The 20,000-nt window shown below is 50.8% G+C and overlaps 5 protein-coding genes across 5 annotated transcripts in view; 3 read left to right on the top strand and 2 right to left on the bottom strand.

The window, feature by feature from the left end:
• Window positions 1-336: 336 nt before the first annotated feature.
• Window positions 337-856, top strand: H257_07459 (hypothetical protein; the record flags this gene model as incomplete). Its single annotated transcript, XM_009832997.1, has 2 exons — window positions 337-756; window positions 818-856. Exons 1-2 carry the CDS (start codon window positions 475-477, stop codon window positions 854-856), a joined length of 321 nt encoding a protein of 106 aa, XP_009831299.1. The 5' UTR covers window positions 337-474.
• Window positions 857-3,464: 2,608 nt separating this feature from the next.
• H257_07458 (hypothetical protein) lies at window positions 3,465-4,710 on the bottom strand (the record flags this gene model as incomplete). Its single annotated transcript, XM_009832996.1, has 2 exons — window positions 3,465-4,064; window positions 4,621-4,710. The coding sequence occupies 2 exons, from the start codon at window positions 4,708-4,710 to the stop codon at window positions 3,465-3,467; spliced, it is 690 nt and encodes a 229-aa protein (XP_009831298.1).
• A 4,098-nt stretch (window positions 4,711-8,808) lies between these two features.
• H257_07457 (hypothetical protein) lies at window positions 8,809-9,800 on the top strand (the record flags this gene model as incomplete). Its single annotated transcript, XM_009832995.1, has 3 exons — window positions 8,809-9,159; window positions 9,273-9,455; window positions 9,762-9,800. 3 exons carry the CDS (start codon window positions 8,809-8,811, stop codon window positions 9,798-9,800), a joined length of 573 nt encoding a protein of 190 aa, XP_009831297.1.
• Window positions 9,801-10,840: 1,040 nt separating this feature from the next.
• H257_07456 (hypothetical protein) lies at window positions 10,841-19,038 on the bottom strand. The gene is made up of 14 exons (XM_009832994.1): window positions 18,163-19,038; window positions 17,892-18,107; window positions 17,260-17,833; window positions 16,910-17,207; window positions 16,477-16,855; window positions 16,071-16,378; window positions 15,010-15,712; window positions 14,417-14,731; window positions 14,109-14,342; window positions 13,565-14,045; window positions 13,247-13,497; window positions 13,032-13,193; window positions 11,609-12,961; window positions 10,841-11,555 (listed from the first exon to the last, which is right to left on the bottom strand). Exons 1-14 carry the CDS (start codon window positions 19,027-19,029, stop codon window positions 10,932-10,934), a joined length of 6,765 nt encoding a protein of 2,254 aa, XP_009831296.1. The 5' UTR covers window positions 19,030-19,038; the 3' UTR covers window positions 10,841-10,931.
• Window positions 19,039-19,705: 667 nt separating this feature from the next.
• H257_07455 (hypothetical protein) overlaps window positions 19,706-20,000 on the top strand; it is a gene marked incomplete at both ends in the record, with an annotated part of 3,505 nt that continues 3,210 nt past the window's right edge. Inside the window, one exon of the mRNA XM_009832993.1 lies at window positions 19,706-19,987. Coding sequence (XP_009831295.1) covers window positions 19,706-19,987 — 282 coding nt within the window. The remainder of the gene's footprint in view (window positions 19,988-20,000) is intronic.

Below are 20,000 nucleotides of genomic sequence, written 5' to 3'. Positions count from 1 at the left end.
GGTCGATTGTTGTAGTGAATTTTGTATGTAAAATTCGTCAGGCATGCATTAGTTCGATGGTTGCAGGAGTTTGATGAGTCACTGGAAAGTATTTTGGCTTTAGATTGGTCAGTCGATTGTCTTTTGTCGATTTGGTTCTGCTCATTCGATTGAGCCACCGCACTACACATTCAAATCGACCTCACAATACTAGAAGTAATGCTAGTTTACCTCACCTACTAACGTGGACGCACTTAGACGTTGACTCGCGAATGCACAGACAGCCAAGACGTGGGGTACTTTCAAAAGAGGTTTGGAAGCTTCGTGTGGAACTGCTTGCACCAGATTAACGAAAAATACCATAGATCATAAATTATTGTTTGCTAATGCAATACTATATCGATAAAATGTCACCTTTGACATGTCGATCTTTCGGCGAGCTGTGGGTCCTGACTCCGCGGCACCACACCAGTGCCTTCAACAACTTCCTCGTCGATGCCCGCACGCGGAGTTACTCGTGGCGTCAAACCATTCATCAATGACCAGACGTTGACGTCGAGTGGACTGCGCGAGCTTGACGCAGTCGTTGGCGGTGGCTACCTCCTCGGGTCCGTCGTTGTAGTGGAATCGTCGGTGTTTGGCTCGTTCGGGTCTGAACTCGCCAGATATTTCGCCGCCGAAGGGTTGGCCAACGAGCACGTCGTTTACACGGACGCGTCCGTCGTCGCCAGCCTGCCTCTAGAACTCAGCACCGCTCAAAAGCAGTTGGAAGGCCGCGTTGGTGTACTATTTTTTTTCTATTAATAGTAACAACGAAGACACTGTTGACCATAATTAGAACGGATTGAGAATTAGTGTGGTCTTGACTAAAGGGTAATCGCCAACATCTGAGCAAAACTTCGACAACAAGTGAAAACTTCGGCAATATTTTAGTACTAGGCGTACTTAACAAGGACAAAATTGATGATGGTATTTATTGTAACGTCCTTAACATTATTACTTCGAAGTAATACAAACTAGTACAAGACGGATTGAGAATTAGTGTGATCCTCACTAAAACATGTACGATGAAATTCCAGAAATTTGTGGTTGGTAATTAGTACAGACCAATTTCGTGCAATATTAGGTGTTTGGGGTGTATGCCACGATGTCCATTTGCTCTGGTAGTCATAGAAAGCCATCAAATGTGGTGTAATAACCCTTGTACTATCAGGGTGGCTTTTTAGTGACATGCCTTTGGCACTTTTTGGCCTTCGCGAATTTTTCGCTAAGCCCTTTTTGCCTTTGGCATTGCCTCACTTTGAGAACTTCGTCTCGAAGGCCTTCAGCAGTTCGTTGCCCAGTGGGGTGGCTGTCAAGAAGGGGCACTTTGGCCGTTCTTGCTTTGGCCTTTTTCGCTGAGGTTCGGTCACTTACGGATAATATCCGGTCATCCGGAATTATCCGGTGTTCTTTCTCTGTAGAAACCGGACTGTTTCTGCCCAATCATAGGTCAGCTAAGCAGTCCGTTAATGTTCATCTTTGGTTTTGCCCTAAACCACATAAGTGTGTCGTCCCTTCTCAGTGCTACCCCCTGCATCGTTCCTCTTGACACACTGTACAGTACCAACGATTGACCAACGCATCCTTGTGCTATGTATACGTATACAGAATTGAAGGTACCCCGTAACGTCACCCGGGTACAAATACTGTACCGCTCTGATCCACAATGATGTTTTACTAGTACTACTATAGTAAAAGTAACGTTACAGTAGTACTATTAATATTAATACTACGTAGTAGTATTCACTGTCAACGTCATAACGTGTCAATGGGTTGGTTGGTGTACACTGTACTCGCACTATTACAAGAGAACAACAATCGTGCGACGTTTGGTCGACACCTTCCGGATATGCAAAATACTTCGGATAACGTTATACCAAGAGTTGAATGTCGAACAATAATACTGGAACACCACATTTATAGAGTAGTACTCAAGTACACTAAGCTTAGTACTACTAGTAGTAATCCGTAGTACATACTAGTACAGTGATCCCCCGATTTTTGCAGCCTGGTCGGAATAAAATAAGATAGAGGTATCAGCGCCAAGGGTTATGCATATTAGGAGGTTTTCCTACCCGTTCCTCGGCTAAATACCTGACTGAATAAGGCAATTTAGGTTATTTGGCCATGCTATGTTAGAGCCTGTTAGTTTTCAGAGGAGCATTAAACCTCCACGTTCTGTTATACCCGGTATATATTGATATAAACAAGTACTTTAGGGTAAACAGATTGCACTTTCATTATTAACTCAAAAGTACAGGTTTGTACATCGAATGACATAGGATCGCAAATACGCAACTTAGGGAGAGAATGTTGTACCCAAGCCGCCAACTCAGTGTCAAGCTCAGTTAGCTTTGGTCCCTTGATGTTGCAGCGTGACGCAGTGACGTCTGCATCAATGTTTGCTGCTTAGCTGGTGCGTGCGATCTATAAATAGTACCAGTACTGTATTAATAGTACAACTGGTATTAATACTAGAGTGATTTTTCTACGTGATATTTCCTGAAAAGTTTCACGATGAAACCTTTTGATCTGATTATATTGGGAATTTCTTGATGAATATATTCTGTCAGAATTTCTGACTGGGAATACCTTTTCACACACAGTAGCCAATCAAAACACTTGAACATGCTAAATTACCAATTTCGCTTCATGGATGAATGGCATGGTCGGCACCAATCGTAGATGAGCGGTAGGTAGGACGCACTAGTAGATGAGCGAGGATATCGTAGGCGAGCAGTGGTATAGTGCCGAACGTAAACCAGCCAACAGATGCATCCTATCCCCCAGTGTTCATCGACCACCTCAAAGCGGTCATGTTTGAACGTCGGCGCTATGCACACTACAGCATATAGGGATGGTGCAAGGTCACAAACTGTACACATTGCACCTAATGCACTGGGTTGTTGATATGCCTAAAGATTGGGAGCCGTGCCCTACCGATAGGTGCTCCAGAAAAGCCGCAACAACGCACACAGCGGCAGTTCTGCTTGAACTTGAATTTTTCCTATAGCAAAAGTACCTTCCCAACATGATATTCCCCGAAGGATTTTCAGGGAAATTGTATTGGAAAATTCGTGTGGATTCTTGGTGCAAAATCACTCTACTATTTATAGTACAAAACACTGGTCAGCGTAATCAATCGAAAGATACTTAACACGGGTTGTGTCTCATTGTGTGTACCGTTACTACACCATTTTGCGGACATGGTGTCCAACGCGCAGACAAGTGGCAAGCGCCACCCAGGGCGTAGATATACTCTGCTTATATCGTAGTTTTTTGGGGAAATTAATCGCCTGAGGGTGAAATATATTGACGAAAACTGAAATTAAACGATAGTTGGTTCAATTATACTGATCAATCAGGCCAGGTGTGAGTGGCTCTGATTTGTCCATTGCATGATACTAGTAGGATGGCATCCTAGAATCGATTTTTTATACTACCTAGTAGTGATGAATATTACGGACCCTTATAGTACATGCAAAGCTACTGGTGTCGTGGAAAAACCTATCCAGAGTGGAAGGAAGATCTTGGCCGAGGAACGCAGCGAAGTCGATGGATGTGAGAGGGGTAAGGGGAGGTCCTGAAAGAGAGGAGAAATCCTTCGCTTCGTCTGGCGCCCGTTTGGAGGGTAAGTTTGCGGCTTGATTGTCCTCGCGGATTCGATGGATCCATGTGCAATGAAACCCGACGACAAGGGAGCGCGCGCGACGGTAGACGTCCCGAAGGCCGACGTGGCACACGCGGTAGAGCCCACGCATTTGGCGGATAACAAGCTTTCTGTCGCCATAGATGGTCAGGTGCGAGAGTCCCATGGTCTTAACCAGTTGGAGGCCGCGAATCAAATCGTCGTATTCAGTGATGTTGGTGGTGGTGGACGTGGAAACATGGTGCGCAGTGTATTTGCCTAGGGAGGGGTCGTCGCGGTGCATAGCAATGGCGCCAACTCCCCCGCAGGCCATCCATGCGAGCTGCTCTATCAAAGAAGACGACGCCGTCCTTGCGCATTGGGGTCTGTCCGTGCTGTGGATGTGGTGGGCGGACTAAGGTAAGAGTGCATCGCTAGACGAGAGCCACGGAGGTGTCGGCGCGCAAACGTGGTTTCTGCGTCGGGCATAGTAGGACGCCAAAGCGTGGAAATGTGCCTGAAAGAGCAAGGAGGAGGAAGATGTTGGGGCAGCAGTCGGTAGTTCTCGTTCAGTGCGGCACAATGGTATTCCATAGCGTACGGAGCGCTAGAGCCCGTATCAGTTGCCAGGCCTGGAGGTAAGGTGGTCGATGGAAGTACCATGTGATTTCCAGTTGGGTGAAGCGAGAGTCCAGGGGGTGACGGGGGGTTGTGCACTGTGGAAAAGGCAGTCTGTGTGATCGGACGGGTGATGATGGATGGGCGCATCGAACCAGATGTGGAGGACCGCGGTCCTCAGGAGTTGGGATCATGGGCAGAGCGAGAATGTGTGCGCGGGGCCGTTAGGCTCGTGGTAAAAGGAGCAGTGAGAGGGGTCTGCTGAAGTGCGGAATGGAAAGGCCTGGTGGAACCAGCGGTACATGAACCACTGAAGTGACCCTGGTAGGGTCGGAGGGCTCCATTCTTGTTACCATGTAGTCGGGTCGAAGGGAGTCCCCAGGGTGGTGCAAAGGCGGTCCCGGCGGTGAGAGAACTTGTCGAGTGGAGGCTTGCTCGGGCATAGAACGGCGAGGACAGCCGTGCTGAGCCGTTTGACGGGAGGCAGTGGGCGGCGGAGAGAGGTGCGAGGGGGGAAAGTGGGAACCGAATTCGGCTGGCTGAGGAGGTGGGAGACCCAAACTGAGAGTGAGTAAGTAGAGGGATTGGAACTGAGCTTCATGACATGCGGTCGGCGTGGCTGCCGGGTTGAATGTCCAAGTAGCACCTGCTGTGGTGACAGAGAAGGCGTGGGTGAAGGTGTCGTAGGATTGAGGATTTAGGGGTTTGTTATGGTGGTCGCGGATCCAGGAGTTGTTGTGCAGTTGGGTGTGCCAAAGCAAGCTGCATCCGGCCTCTGTGGTTGAGTGCCGTTAACTGCTTTGAAGGAGCCGGGCCGCGGTTTGGAGTGCAGGGGACATGTGGCAGTGACACCGGCCGGTACGATCCCACGTGAAGGTTGCGTCTTTGCGTGCCTAGTGGAGGAAGGCTAAGGTGGCGGCGTTGGCTTCAGGGTTGCGAGCCTAGAGCTGGGCGAGCCGCAACTTGTGTCGTGAATGTGGGTGGTTAGGGCGGACCGTGTCGCAGGGTTGGCCTTGTAGGGCGTTTCGTGAAGAAGTTAGAGGCAGCTGAGCGATGGCATGGGCCCACGTGTCAGGGCTACGGAAGAGGCGTGCAATATGGCTTGTTGTTTGGCAATAGTGGGGAGGTATGGAAGTGCCCATCCGTGTTGGCTACGTGGCCGTTGGAGGTGCGCGCGGGGACGATGGGTAGGGAGTCGCCCGACTTGGTGCACCATGGTACCCCTCCATCAGAAGCGGTAGATGTGTTTCTCGGACTGAACTGTTCAGTAGGGGGAGGGCGCGTTGTAGGAGGCAAGGAAGGCAAATTTGGCCTGAACGATGGTACAGAGGACGATCGCCCTGGTCGGTTCATGGTGGGTCTTTCCACTGGCAGTTTGCATGCGGAGGATGGTTTAGGTATAGCAGGCCTCCCAGTTGGCCTGCACGAAAGAGCCAAGCCCGACTTGGATGTCCAGGTAAAGACACCAGTCGTCTCCGGAGACGAAGGGGATATCATAGGCGGTCAGAGGGATGTGAGAGAGGTTAAGGCAAAGTCGAAAGGACTTCTGTAGTTGGATCTGCACGCCAGGCATGTCGCCGAAGTCATCCAGGAGCTTTAGGACTACCGGAAGGGAGTCTAAGTGTCGGAGAAAGCTAGCTGTGTCATCCACATGGGAATTGCAGATGAGGGAGTATGTGGACTCGCCGTGGCGGAGGAGGATACCGTGTTCCCAAGCCCAGGCTTGCAGAGTGGCGAGGAGGGGTTCCGTGGCGAGGATGAAGAGGGAAGGTGCCAAAGGGCAGCCTTGGCGAATCCCGGAAGTTTGGGGAACGGTGACGGAGCGGGTTCCATTCACAACAAAACGCACATTCGTGGATGCGTGGAGGCGGTCGAGCAGAGAGACGAACTGCGGTGGTAACCCCTTATCAGTCATCGTGCAGAACAGGTGGGCGCGTTGTATGCTGTCATAACGTTAGGCTTTTTTATGTCGAGGCAGACGATAGCCGCAGAGTCATCCATTGGCGAAGTACCATCCGCGTGTTGGAGTGCAAGGGCGCGCTGGAAGATGCCAATGCTGTCGTCGAGGCAATGCACTGAATTGGTGGTGAAGAATCGACAAACAAACTCAATCATCCACATCCAAGTAACGTTTGAGCTCGCACTCGTCGGGTGGCGCTGACGTTTTCGTTGCAAAGGGGGGTTTCACCTCGGCGTCCCTGTTTGGGATGCTCATTGTACTACATGGCGTTCCTAGGAGTTAACGACATATTTGATTGTCGGCGAAGTGACGTTGTGCATATATCGGAGCCGTTCATGAAGTAGATAAACAAAGCGACGTATACCTTTCAACTTTGCGTTCGCATATTTCAGTAACATGGTCAACATGTAGTATATAGGGGTCTTTGTTAAATGTTATGAAATTGCCACACGTGTCCCTAAAGCGGTGCATCCATCGCGAGGCCAGGTGGACCACCACGACGCGAACGGGCATCCACCAACAATCCCTTCATTAATAGCAATTGGAAGAATGTGAGGGATTACAAGACACCTCCCAATTTTGCTCCATGCATGCATAGCCCCGATGCTTGCGCACACCACTTCGCCAGCAACCAAAGATGTCGTTAGCTCCAGTGATTCACTTTGTCGCGATGCCTACGATATAATATGGATACTGCTACATGGCTCGCTTACCTCGTGTACGTAACGTTTGATGTACGTGCACGAGGTAGGCGAGCCACGACATGCAGTAGCGTCTACATTACGCAGTGGCATTGTTGTGTGCACAAGGTGCAAACTCTTTCAGTTACAACGATCACACAGTCATCATGCGTGTAGTACTGAAAGCTGATAGCACTACGTGCATGATATCCTATGGTACAGCTTCGTGCTGCTCGAAGTTCACAGCAGTGTGAATTTGATGTGGCACCTGTGCGAAACATAAGCCATCAATCAAAAATAACGTTACTGCAAAAAGTGTAGACCTTATGTGTGATGGAACCCGTGACCTTCGGCGCACTAAGCTGACGCGCTACCAGGAGTGATGTTATAGTTAATTATGTCAACTATGCCTTGTTTAATATGCCAATCATAAACCACGTACATATAAAGAGTTTTCGGAAGCACTTTTGAGATAAGATTCAAGTTGTGGAACTCATCTCAAAAGTGGAAAAAGTACTGTAAAACTTTGGGCGAAGAATTCAAGATGCGGAAATGAAATATTCACATCATAACTCGAGAAGATCACTACTTTAGCCTTGCACGAGCCTAAGTATGTCGATTGCGTGAAGGAGTGACCCGGCCCGCCGATGTGACTCGCATCATCAGCCCCCTTCTTAAGAATACTTAAGAATGTATAAGAATTCTTCATCATAAGAATTCTTCATCCCAATGTATTTTCAAGAGTGTTTTGCATTTCCTTCCATCGCATCGCACACTGTACCGGTAGTCACCATTATCCGAAGTATGCGTATTCTCTTATCTTAAGATTGAGACACTTTTGAGATAACAAGTCTCCTATCTCAACAGGTCCCGAGATTCGGAAAGTTTTGATTTCCAATTTATAGAAGTTTATAATTTATTACATGAAATTGGAGATATCTTATCTCAAAAGTGGTGCTCCAAAAACTATAATAGCTTTACTGGTATACACTTGTTGGTCATAAACCTTGCATTCTCTATGCACTCAGGGTGTCGATGTCTGCTGGCACACCACTAGATATATCCTCTAACATTCGATTCTAGGATATCGTCGTCTCATTGAATCGCATATGTTCTCTAGTCTGAGTGAGTTCAGTGCAATACCGTAAGGTACGAGAACTGTACACGCATATCCCGCAGGATGGATGTCACTTGCACTAACGTTAATGGTCGACCTTACCTCTTGCTTACTGTACCACTAAGTTGTTATTGGTCGACCTTACCTCTTGCTTACTGTGTACCACTTTCGAACACATATCATCATTTCTTGAGCACTTCCCCGATTAAAACGGTTCCACTGTGGTTTTGACTCGAAATACTGTTTTATTGAGGGAATTATATCATCCGGATACACTTTTACTAGCCCGTACTAGTAGACCTGTAACCTGGGACTCCGTTCTGCCCCCGATGAGTACATATAATGAATGCTAAATCCCCAGGTTAATCTGCATCTCAGTGGTTAGCGATAGCTAACCACTGAGATGCACTTTACCCCTAGTAAGAGGTGAGGTGATCGGAGCTTACTAAATCCCAGGTAGACACGAATATCTGAGAAAAGAAACAGTGGGACATTGCTAATCAGGGAATTGTACACAATTTCTTATTACGATTAGTCGGTATCACTTCTTTACTGTACCACTTGGGTACACATTTCATCATGGCTTATTACGATTAGTCGCAGTTTTGATTACTTTGCAGTAGTACTACACACTATTTTACAGGTTTCTGCGTCTGACAAAATATACCGTAAAAGGCATGAACTTAAAGGACAATGATGCAGTTGTAACCAATACATAAACATATCTTTAGTTAAATAACCTAAGGAATTGCCATTTTGATTTCTGACCTGTTCGGTGCACACGATGGAAGACACGCATGTACGACGCCGCAAGACGCGGACGAGGATGCCCAACTTTCGGGAGATCAAGCTCATTCGAGACAGAGAGTCCAAGAGAATCATAAGACAGCAATATATTGCCGACTGCAGGGCACTCAAGGACGAACTGGCCGAGTTGACAGGTCGGTTACGTGCTCTCCAGAACGCACGAACGTCAGTGTCGTCGCTGCCGTGGCATGAAGTAGCCACGTCCATGAGTGAGGCCATGGAAGAAAGCCTATCGGAATCCAAACGCCTTCAGCTGCATGTGGCGCGTGCTAAGCTCGTGAGCGCTCGTTTGGTGCAGTGGATACAGTCCTCAGTGGCGCCCGACCTGGTCGAATGTGAGAAAGCGCCAACGACATTCGAAAGTGTGACCTCCCTTGGAAGCAATCCGCATAACCGCAAGACAAACTCGTGTGAACCATTGGATTGCAACGGCATACCAAGAAAATGTACTGGACGAGCCACCACCACATGCGCCGGTTCTCCAACTTAGCGGAGGACAGCATGCATGTCCACGTGTCCACGCGGTGCAGCTTTGTGATCATTCAAACGTCGATCGAAGCGGATATGCCAAGGGTAGCGTATGCACTGTTTCAAGCCACGCTGGGATTGAAGGCGCTTACCAAGGTACATATAGTTGTGCTTTCCGCCAAAATTTGGATATTTGCGCTGATTCACCAAATCCGTTGGTCGATTGTTGTAGGGAATTTTGTATGTAAAAATTGTCAGGCGTGCATTAGTTCGATGGTTGCAGGAGTTTGATAAGTCACTTGAAAGTGTTTTGGCTTAGATTGGTCAGTCGATTGTCTTTTGTCGATTTGGTTCTGCTCATTCGATTGAGCCACCGCACTCCATGTTTGAATCGACCTCACTATACTAGTAGTAATACTACTAGTAGGACCTCACCTACTAACGTGGATGCACATAGCTTAGACGTTGGCTCGCGTATGCGCATACGGCAAAGTCGTGTGATACTTTCAAAAGAGGGTTGGAAGTTCGTACAGACCTGCTTGCACCAGGCTTCCAAAATAATATATTTATTTCGTTATCTAAAATGACACCTCAGCCAATAGATTTCACGATATTCGAGGGGCTACCGTATTTGTCGTACCTTTGCCTATGTACTTCAATTTGAAGAATACAGTATACCATTTGTATTCCATTGAATTTTATAAATATATTCACGTTTTATATTTCATTGTGCAGATCAACGAAAAATACCATAGATCATAAATTATTGTTTGCTACATGCAATACTATATCTATAATTGTCAATTAAATTTGTTTATAGTAAGAACAACGTACACCATTCACCGTAATTAGTACGGATTAAGAATTAGTGTGATCCTCAGTACATGTATGATGTTATTCCATAAATTTGTGGTTGGTAATTAGTACGGACCAATTTCGTGCAATACTAGGTGTTTGGGGTGTATGCCACGATGCTCAATTGCTCTGGTAGTTATAGAAAGCCATCAAATGTGGTCATGACATATCCCCCATACAAAAATCAAGGTAATAATCCTTACTAATTCTCAATATTCATAATTGGTGCGGTCTGCACTAATTCTCCAAGTCCATAATTTGTGAGGATTGAGATATAGTAGTGCGATCCGCACTAATACACGTGCCGTAGGTCTTGTGACGAGGTTAATATTAGTGCGGTCTGCACTAATTATGGTCTACGGTGTAGCAATTGTATCTCGTGTTGTTCTATAGTCTAGCCGAAAACGTGGGTGCATGGAATTAGCACCTGACGAAGCAGCACGTTGATTTACTTGATTTGGATCTATTAATACTAGTAACAGTAATTAATCGAAATAGATGCAACATCGCTTGAAATATACAGCATTGCACATACACCAGGACGGTCAACGAGTTTTCACCTGATGTATGTGACGGATTTAAAAAATCTAAAATTGACCTAGTTTTGACTAATTTGACGTCCGGATACCAAAAGGTATATAAGTACTAGTACTTCATTCCGGACCAGAAGAAGTATTAATAATATTACGTGTATTCATACTCGGAGTACTTACTAAGGTTACAATTATTGTGATGTCGCCAAACGAAAAACACCAACATAAAGTATTTTCACTTCGCCTAGCTCCTTCGTCGTTGTTTGGCTTTCATATGAACTTCCACGATGCGCTGGAGGTCGTCAAATATGTTGCGGGTACATCCACCGTCCGCCTCAAGGACCACCTCGACGGCGTGGACGCTGTCCGGATGGTCGCGCAGCAGCCACGTGAGGGCATGGGGGCTGTCGTTGTGCAGGAATTCGTCGTATATTTCGGTGCCTCGTCGTTGCCGTCGCAGTTTTGCGGGCGGCAACTGGAACGCCGCGCCTTTGGTTGCAAAGTTCTGGATCGATTTGAACCCTTCGACGGCTTGCCAAAAGCAAATGTCTTTCGACTTTTGGCCGGGTCGAACTATCGTGTGTTGTGTTGGCAGAGAGGTGGAAGGTGGCTGAACATGCTGCTGCTGTGCTACCGATGAGCCCGCGACCACCCCTGGTACACTCGTCGTGGTGTGAATGTGGTTGGCGCTACCATAAATCGACAAGTCTTTCGACGGACCGCTGGGACCGATGGTGGGGTAGGTATTGGGATACACGGCGGAGTACGCTTGCTGCACTGCATCGGACATGGGTTTCTCAGCAAAGGCGAGCCACACTTCATTGCGCTGATCGGAGTTGAGCCGGCTTCCTTGCAGCACCTCCCCTCCCTGACATTCATACCCGTGTCAACAGCGTAATTAGATGCGATGTGCCAACCAACCTGAGCAAAGGGCAATGTCGGCATCGATTGGGTGTGATGTTGTCGCTCCAATCTGGTGCCAACCAGCCCCATGTGATCTGGGGCTTCTGCTGCATTGTCGCGCCCTTTTGGTTCAAACGCTTTATGGAACGGCCGCTCATCCAATGTGGTGACGTGCAGTTTGGCGGGTTGTCCGTAGGGATGACTGGTCTTGGGGGGGTTGTCGGGAAGTGGGGGGTCGTTGAACAGCTGCAGCTCGATGTGCGCAATGCGGCGGCCCCAGTCGTCGTCTTCGGCCACCGAATTCAGCTGGTTATCTGGCAAGTGGAGGTCGCTGGGAAGGTCGAGTTGTTTAGGGGGGAGGATGTAGCGCGGCGGGACCGTCTTCGTGAGACGAGGAATGGACTGCGACGATCGGAGAAGCAACGCCGACGACTTCCCAGCGAGGGTTAACGTGTCGCCGCTGATAGACGGAAGCAGGGGGCTTGTCGTGCGTTTCGGGTACTTGTGTTTGGGTTTGGCTCGACGAAGCCGGAATGAGTCATCCCGCTGGAGAATGTCGTCCATGGATCGGAGAGGCACGGCGGTAGAGTTGGGGGGCGCGACGTACACCAGTCGGGACGAATGTACTGGCTTCGACGTGGGATCGTGAGTCAAGTATTGCCGCCGCAGCGTTTGCGAGAACGTTGTAAAGTTGCTTAGCAATACGTCGACGTCGTCGAACGCGGCATCGTCCGTCTCGTCTACCGATGGTGGGGACAGTGAAGGGGGTTGGGGGGATGCAGGTGGGTCATCTAGAGGTGTGGGGGTGTTGTCGGCATTGCCAGGTATGATCGATGGAACCTCGCAGTCGATGCAACTCGACACTTGGGGGGACTCGTCTGGCGGCGTATGCGACACTGCGTCACCATCTACGAGCGGACCTTCGATGCCTTGTTCGGTTCTTGACGTGATCATGTTACGTCGGGTGCGCGACGATGGCAGCGGGGAGGCTTTCAGTGCCGCAGCAGCATTGAGTTCCAGCAATGGCAGCAGCTGGGGCCCCTCGGCATCGTTTGTTTCGATGGAAGTAGAGCAACTCATGCGACGGCGTTGGCGCTGGTCGTCTCTATCCGGTGTCGCTTCCACCGTCGAGTGTCGATGGCGGACGGGGCTTCGGGACGAGCCCGTGCGCTGCATCGGCGGCACACCTTCACCGCCTCGAAGCGGACTCGTTCGCTTTTTTTCGGCCGTCACATGTTTGTCATGTGTCATATGTTTGTGCATAAACGTCATGTCAGCGGCGGGGACGGATCCTGTCATTCCGTCCGCTTTCCACAGCGATATGGGCCCTCCTCGAGCCGACTGGGGGACGCGGGAGCTTCCAGGGAGCGCCTATGTACAGAATGTTGTTTTGAATACGTTTAAATATACGATGAAGTCCATGCAGATTCGTAGATCGTACAACGATGGATGCGTCCTCGGTGTCAGCCGCGACGGTGAAATTTGCAAATTCAAACCGCGACCCCCAGATTCGCCGCCGACTCTTGTCATGAAGGTCGTCTAGCTCCAATGACGACATGTCTAGGTCGTCCAAACGGTCGTTTGGAGAGCTATTGTTTGGGGGCTACAACAACAACACGATGAAATCACCTGCCACGGGTATATCTGTACACGAACGTCGTCACTTCCTCGTGTTAGCAGGACCCGTCGAAGCGTTTCCCGGGTCTTGTTGACTGGCATCTTTCCGTTGTCGTCATGGCTGATAGGGGGGGCACCGCCGACGGATGGTACAATGAGCGTTCCGCGGCGACGAGTAGCATCGAGCCGCGTCACGTCGTCGACGGTCGCCCGTTGGTGTTTTGGATGCCGGACAACACTCCGTCTGCCTCCGTCCTCCATCACGGACGACGGGGGTGGGTCCACTTGGCCTACCCGAAAACTATATAAGCAACCTCAATGGGATCTATGCCGTTCATTCCACCATCAACAACCTACCTGTGACGGGGTTGATTTCGACAAACGACGCTTGGGACTGGACATCCGCTCGCCGTTGGGCGTCGGCTTCGTTGGCCACCATCTGTCGCTCGGCGTCAAAAAGAAGCGTGATGCTGCGGCGGTAAGCTTGTACGAGCGCGGACGGGACTTCTGTGGCGGCCTTGTCGGCGTCGAGCGTGTGCTGCAGCCCCGCGCGGACGACGCTGTCCGAGGAGAACGCGACCTTTGTCAGGGCCCCCTGGTCGAGGGGGGGCGGGGATTCTTCGGGGGTCGAATCCGCAGGAGACCCCGACGACCGCACAAACCACTTGTGCTGTTTGAGGTCCAATAAGGCGCTGGAGCTGCGGCGCATCTGCGTGAGCACCTGGTGCTGCACCAGCAGTCGTTTCGCAGTCGTGCGGAAACTCTTGCGCATCGACCGCTCCAAGTTGGCCTGGGCGGGCTGTTCCAGCGATTCCTGGTCTAAGTCTTTGTACCGGCTCTAACAAAACACGTGTATTCCGATATCGCATATGGGGGGGGTATATATGAAAGGGGATGCTACCTCAAGCTTGGAACGCGTGTGCATCAGCCGATCGTAGGTGTGCTGCTGCAAATGCAGGAGACTGCTGAGGGTGGCGTACTCGTCCTGGGTGTATGTGCGCTGTTCGTCGATGGGACCAGAGTACAGCTTGAGCACTGTGTCAAGTTGCTCCAATTTGGCTTGGTGTTTTTGCAGCTTCTTCTCGGCCGCTTGAAGTGCCACCTTGTGCTCGTCCACTGCCAGCCGCGTCGTCACCTACAAACCCATGTATGAATATATATTTAGTTGTAAATGTTAGAATACTATATATAGATAATATATATTTTTACCAATTGCGAATACATGTGATTGGCGTCGTCGCCAGTGTACAAGTCGAGCAGCGTCGTGTACTGGTCTTGGTGGGTCTGTAGTTCAACCCGCGAGGCGTCGACAAGTGTCTGGACAGTCGCAATGCACGTCTGCTGGTGCGCAATCATCTCGTCCAACTTGACGAGCACGTCAGTTTCACTCGGGAGGTCGTTGTGCAGGGCCTTGATCACGTCGGCTTCGGCGGGGGAGGACGCCGGCGGGGGCTGCGGGTGCGCGAGTTTCACGGCAATGCGCAGCTCCGTCCACGCGCGATGGTGCTGTACCTGGAGGATCTCCTATGCATACAGTAGTTTTGGTTACAAGTCAATCGTGCTTCCACACAACAAACTACTACACACACCACCTAACCACTACACGAAGTAGAATAAAAGCACCCAAATGAACTTACTAGTATTACGTAGTACTACTAGCTAACTACTACTAGTATTAATACTTCATAGTACTATAGCACGACGGACGAACTACTGTACTCATTACGACTACGTAGTACTAGTATACTAGTCCAATGACAAAACCAACTACTACGACATATTAACCATAGAATCGGACGTACTTCGTCGATGGAGCCGTACACTTTCTTGGACTCGTAGTCGACGACACCAGCAGAGTTCTTGTGCTTCTTGGTCCCACGTCGCTCGAGCTGCAGAAGCTGGTTCTCGGTGGCTCTAACCATCGCATCAAGCGCTTTGACTTCATCCTCCACCGGTTTCAACTGCATCGATGGCTTGGCCATCAAATGCTGGACAAAATCAGTCGCGAGGTGGGACTCCAACGCGCCGGTCGTGTCTTTGCCAAAGTAGTGCGTCGCGTGGAACGACGAGGGGAGCTCGTCTGACAGTTCCGGCACCAGGTCGACCGACACCGGGATGCCGCCACCCCCCACCCAGTCCAATCGGCACTCGTCCGGACACACGCTGCGGTCCCGCACCAGCATCGCCCGCGTGGTCTGCAGATTCGACGACACCACGAGCCCTACGCGGACTTGCACGGCCTGCACGCGCTTCCGATTGAGCAGTTTGTTGGCCATCACGTACAGAAACGGCGCCGGTCGCGAGGTGGTTTCGTCGCGACCGAAGGTGGGGGAGGGCGAGTCTCGAGGTACAAAGCTGTGCCATCCCCCCAGGCATGCACGCCCCAGATGTCGCCCCCCCGTCTGTACTTGCACCAGCATGAGCGCCAGGGCATGCCACATGGGCGTGGTGTTGGCGTCTTGCAAGCGGATGTTGGCCGGACGGTTGCTCGCGTTGAATCCATAGCTACACACGAAATTATGTCCTAGTACGCTATCCAGTACTGTACGCTCTACTGGTAAAATCGATATATCCGTCTCGTCAAATGTGATATATCAAATGTGATATATACCACTCTCGTCAAATTTATATATGATATTGATCGTATATATCACTCTCTCATGAAGAATGATATATCACTCTCAATCTCGTCCAATACACAAGAATGACAATATCACTCTCACTCTTGCCCCATACACAATAGTAATGTGCAATGCTACCTACGATTACAAAGATAACGACACTATTGAATTTTAACTCGTAAGGGGATGGTATAATGTATCTATATAGTCACATAACGTATACTAGTAGGTAGTAGTCGTACCCATTAGTTTGAATGTAATGCCGCATGTGCAGGTCGGACGTAGCCAGAAGTGCGCTTTGGCCGACGTGGTTGATGGCAAAAGCCGACGCGCCGTGACTGAGCAGCGACCCCAACACTTCGCGCTGGTGGAACCACCCGAGGTGCTTGTCGCTGCGGCCGACGGCAACATGCAGCGCCGTGTTGCCGTACACCGGCTCTCGGCCGTACACGAGCAGCGGATCGTGCTGCATCATGGCTTCCATGGCGGCTACATGGCCATCCCTTACGGCCAAGTGGAACGAGTACAACGAGTACGGCTCCACTTCCACCTGCCCATACCACCATCGTATCCATCAGTGTACACCTCCTAGTACTACTACTAGGACATCTACTACTACTACTAGTCATCGTTGGCAGACTAACCCACCCGATGGTCGCGACGGTACATGTACGGCAACGCCTTTTCAAGGGCGTCGAGGATGGCGTCGGGGTCTGGGGTCAGGACGAGCTGTCCGGACAGGGGGGGAGAACTGGTGCGCGGCACGACGGTGCTGCGGAGGGCGAGGAACGTGGTGCGGACCAACGCCCGATCGTACAGTGACGTCGCCGTGCACCAGAACTTGCTAAAGTTCTTGCGCTGCATCAGCGTTGCTTTCCACCGTTGAAACACGTGGTGTTTGGTGCGCTGGGACGCGACGTCGGCCCAGTAAAACAGCACCTGGCACATCTTGGGGTACACTTGGGGCTGGAGGAGCTTGGAGAGCCGGTCTAACTCGATCATGTCGTGCCTCGCTACCACTTCTTTCCTATACATCGCCAAATCCCTTGAGAGGTAAATTATTGTGCGGATAGGGGGGTACCAAGCATCCCACGACCGCGCCGCCTGCCGCTGCTTGGCTTTGATTGCCACGCGGCGCTTTTGCGGCCGGCAGTGCTGTTTTTGCAGAACGTAGAACCTCCATGCGTGAAACACGTGCTTGAGCCGGCCGCGAGTGTCCAAGTTGGCCACTGTGTCGCGGTGCCAGCTCTCAAACAACTCGGCGACCATCCGCCGTTGATAGTGCAATTTGGCCTTGATGGTAGCAACCTTCTTGGCATGGCGTTGTTGCCAAAACCGCACCAACAGGTGAAAGTACCGTCGCATCCACGCCAACGGCCCTAACGAGATGTGAATCGTGTTCGTTATTACATACGATAAGGTAGTACGTACCCTTGGCTTGCGCTTCGAGGATGCGAATCTGCTCGTCGCGGTACGCCTTGATCCACTGGTCCCATTGCGTCAGGGGGGTTGTGAACACGGGCACTTCGAGACACCGCCGCTTGTGCCGCTTGAACACAGTATACCGGTACCACATTTGGTATGCGACCAGCACGCGCTCCCCGACCCACGCCGGCCGCTTCATAAACGCCATCCGAAATGCCCGACGGAGACACATTTCCGCGTTGATCACGACGCGGGAGTGCTCTTGGTGGACCGCTTTCCACTGGAGGAACGTGGTCTGGACAAACTTGCGCGCCACGGCCGTCCGCGCCTTCTCCATTTCCACGCGGAGCTCGTAGATCCGATTGCATGTGCGGCGGCCCCCCGATCGGTCCTCGACGTCGGCGAACGCGTGGTCCACGAACATCACGGTATGGGTAGATGCTGTCCGCGCGCGCCGCTCCAGCGACTGCGGTCCGTCCAGCCACTCGCGCGAGTTGGTCACAAAAAGGTTTTTCACGATGGTTGGTAGTTTGTACAACGTGGACGAGTGTTGTAGCAATTTGAGTTCGATGAGCCGGAGCTACGACACATGTAGATATAATGTTGTATTGTGACGGGAAAGAACGGGAAGTTGGTACCTTGATGTTGCACTCGACCTCTTCGGCCCATTCCGCGAACGCCTGCCGACACAGTCGAAGCCGTACAATTTTGTCAATAGAGTGAACCATAGCCCACATATGAAACACTCGCCGCTTTTTCTTGAGCTTGGTGGCCCGCCACCGACAAAACACGACCCGGAACCGATGCATACGCCACACGGTTTGGATGCGAAGGGCCCCTTCCGTCGCGCGCACCTGCCGAGTTGGTCAAGACACTAACAACAGCGCGAAGGGGGGAGGGGGGTCTTACTTGGTAGCGGTATTTGTCGAGAAAGTGATCGCGTTCGCGTTGGTCGGCGTAGCTGTCGTCGTTCACAGGCACGGCTCCCACTTGACGGTACAGCTCACGCAAGCTTTTGGACAAAATGCGTTGGGTTGTGACTTGCTTTCGGGGAAAGTGGCCGAGGAGGTTGCCAAATGAAGATGGTGAACCACTGGTACTGCTCGTGAGGGCCGACAGCTGCTGCTGCCGCTGGGTCGAAAAGGGGGCAAAATTGAAGTCACTCGGAGCGCTGCTGTCGAGTGTGTACTCGACCGTGGACGCACTCGACGTGATATCTCGCTGCTCCAGAAGCGCCAGCTTGGCTTCGATAGCGGCGACTTCAGCAGTCATGGCTTGCATCGTCCGTGCTGTGTCAAGTGCGGTAACTTGCTGGATTGTGTGATTTGGGGTCGACGAAGGCAATGTGGACAGTCCCCCGCGGGCAGGAGACGGCTGGGGGGTGACGTTGCCGTCCGCGTTATCCGGTTTGCGTCGGCGTGGCAGCAGTGCGCGTTGAAGGTCGAGGGCCTCGTGGACTTTGCGGGCGGCGCGGTCCCGCGCTAGGGCTTCGATGGTCGATTGGTCGGCTTGCATCATGTCCTGAATGGCAGTGGGAGGGTACCAGCCCATGATGCGCTGCACTTGGGACCGCGTGCGCTTTTGCTTGCCGCGCTTTTTCATGGCCGTGTCGATGGGCGGAGGGAGTTTGAAGATGACGGTCTGGACGAGGTTGGGCTGGGGCTGCACGGGAGCATGCTGTTTGTGGTGGCTGTCCCGCGTAGTTATGCTGTCATCGCCACTGTCGGACCCAACGGACGACGCCGCAGCCACCACCACCTTGTCGTCGTCCGACATTTCGGTTACCCAATGAAACCACACATGTGCAACGGTTACATTTGGATGAGTTGCCACAATATACTGGCAACGTTAACGTAGAATGCCAATTGTTGCAGTACAACTTTATTGGGTTTTTGGAGAAGGGCCATAATTCCTGATTGAGGCATCGTTTTTGAATCCTGAAAAGTCCTACTTCGAAGTAATTTGTAAGGTAAACCATCAATATCACGAACGCTTTTTGTGCACTAAAATGTCAAATGTTTGAAGCACTGCTAGAAAAAAACCCAACTGTATCTCAGGAATGGCCTAGTCCTTTGAACACTCTTTTTCTTAGAAGGCATATTCATCTTATTTATCTCCACCACAACTATAAGGGTAATGTTGGAAAATATAAATCCAGTTGCATTTTTTAGTGCCAAGAAATGCCTGAAATATCCCAATAATCTATTTGTATTTTGAAATTATAAGGCCCTGGTCGGGGAACGTTGACTCCACGCCTGTCGACGCTTTTTGTATGTGAAGAGTGGGATAAATATTTGGTGCTCGTTTTTCATTGGCCCATATTCGGATGACGAACATTTGGTAGGCACGCCAGCATAAGCGTCGACGGTACAGTAATGTTGTGGCGTCGACGAACTATCGACGCCAGAACACAACTGTCGACGCTTTGTTGATGTCCACTGCAAGTTCAACCATGGACGGCGTCGATGCTTTGCCTGTTGCTCCGAAGAGGAAGCAGGACGACTCAGTGGTGGCTCGACCACCAAAACAGCGGAAGGGTGGTGCCCACGACACGGGCAAGAAGAAGTCTGCGTCGTGGTGCGAGGAAAGCGTGGCACGACTCTTCTTTCTTCGCTACAAAACCGAACTCGCCAATCGGTTCGACTCCAAGAACAACAACCAGAAGAAGGAGGCGTACGAAATGCTGGCCTCGGAACTCAGCATCGATGTCAATCGGGTCTATTCTGCCAAGCAGGTGAAAGGCAAGG

Source organism: Aphanomyces astaci (genome assembly GCF_000520075.1).
Source record: "Aphanomyces astaci strain APO3 unplaced genomic scaffold supercont1.15, whole genome shotgun sequence".
In the NCBI taxonomy this organism is placed as follows: Eukaryota; Oomycota; class Saprolegniomycetes; order Saprolegniales; family Verrucalvaceae; genus Aphanomyces; species Aphanomyces astaci.
Note: the sequence above shows the minus strand (reverse complement) of the source record. Positions and strands in the feature narration are given on the sequence as shown.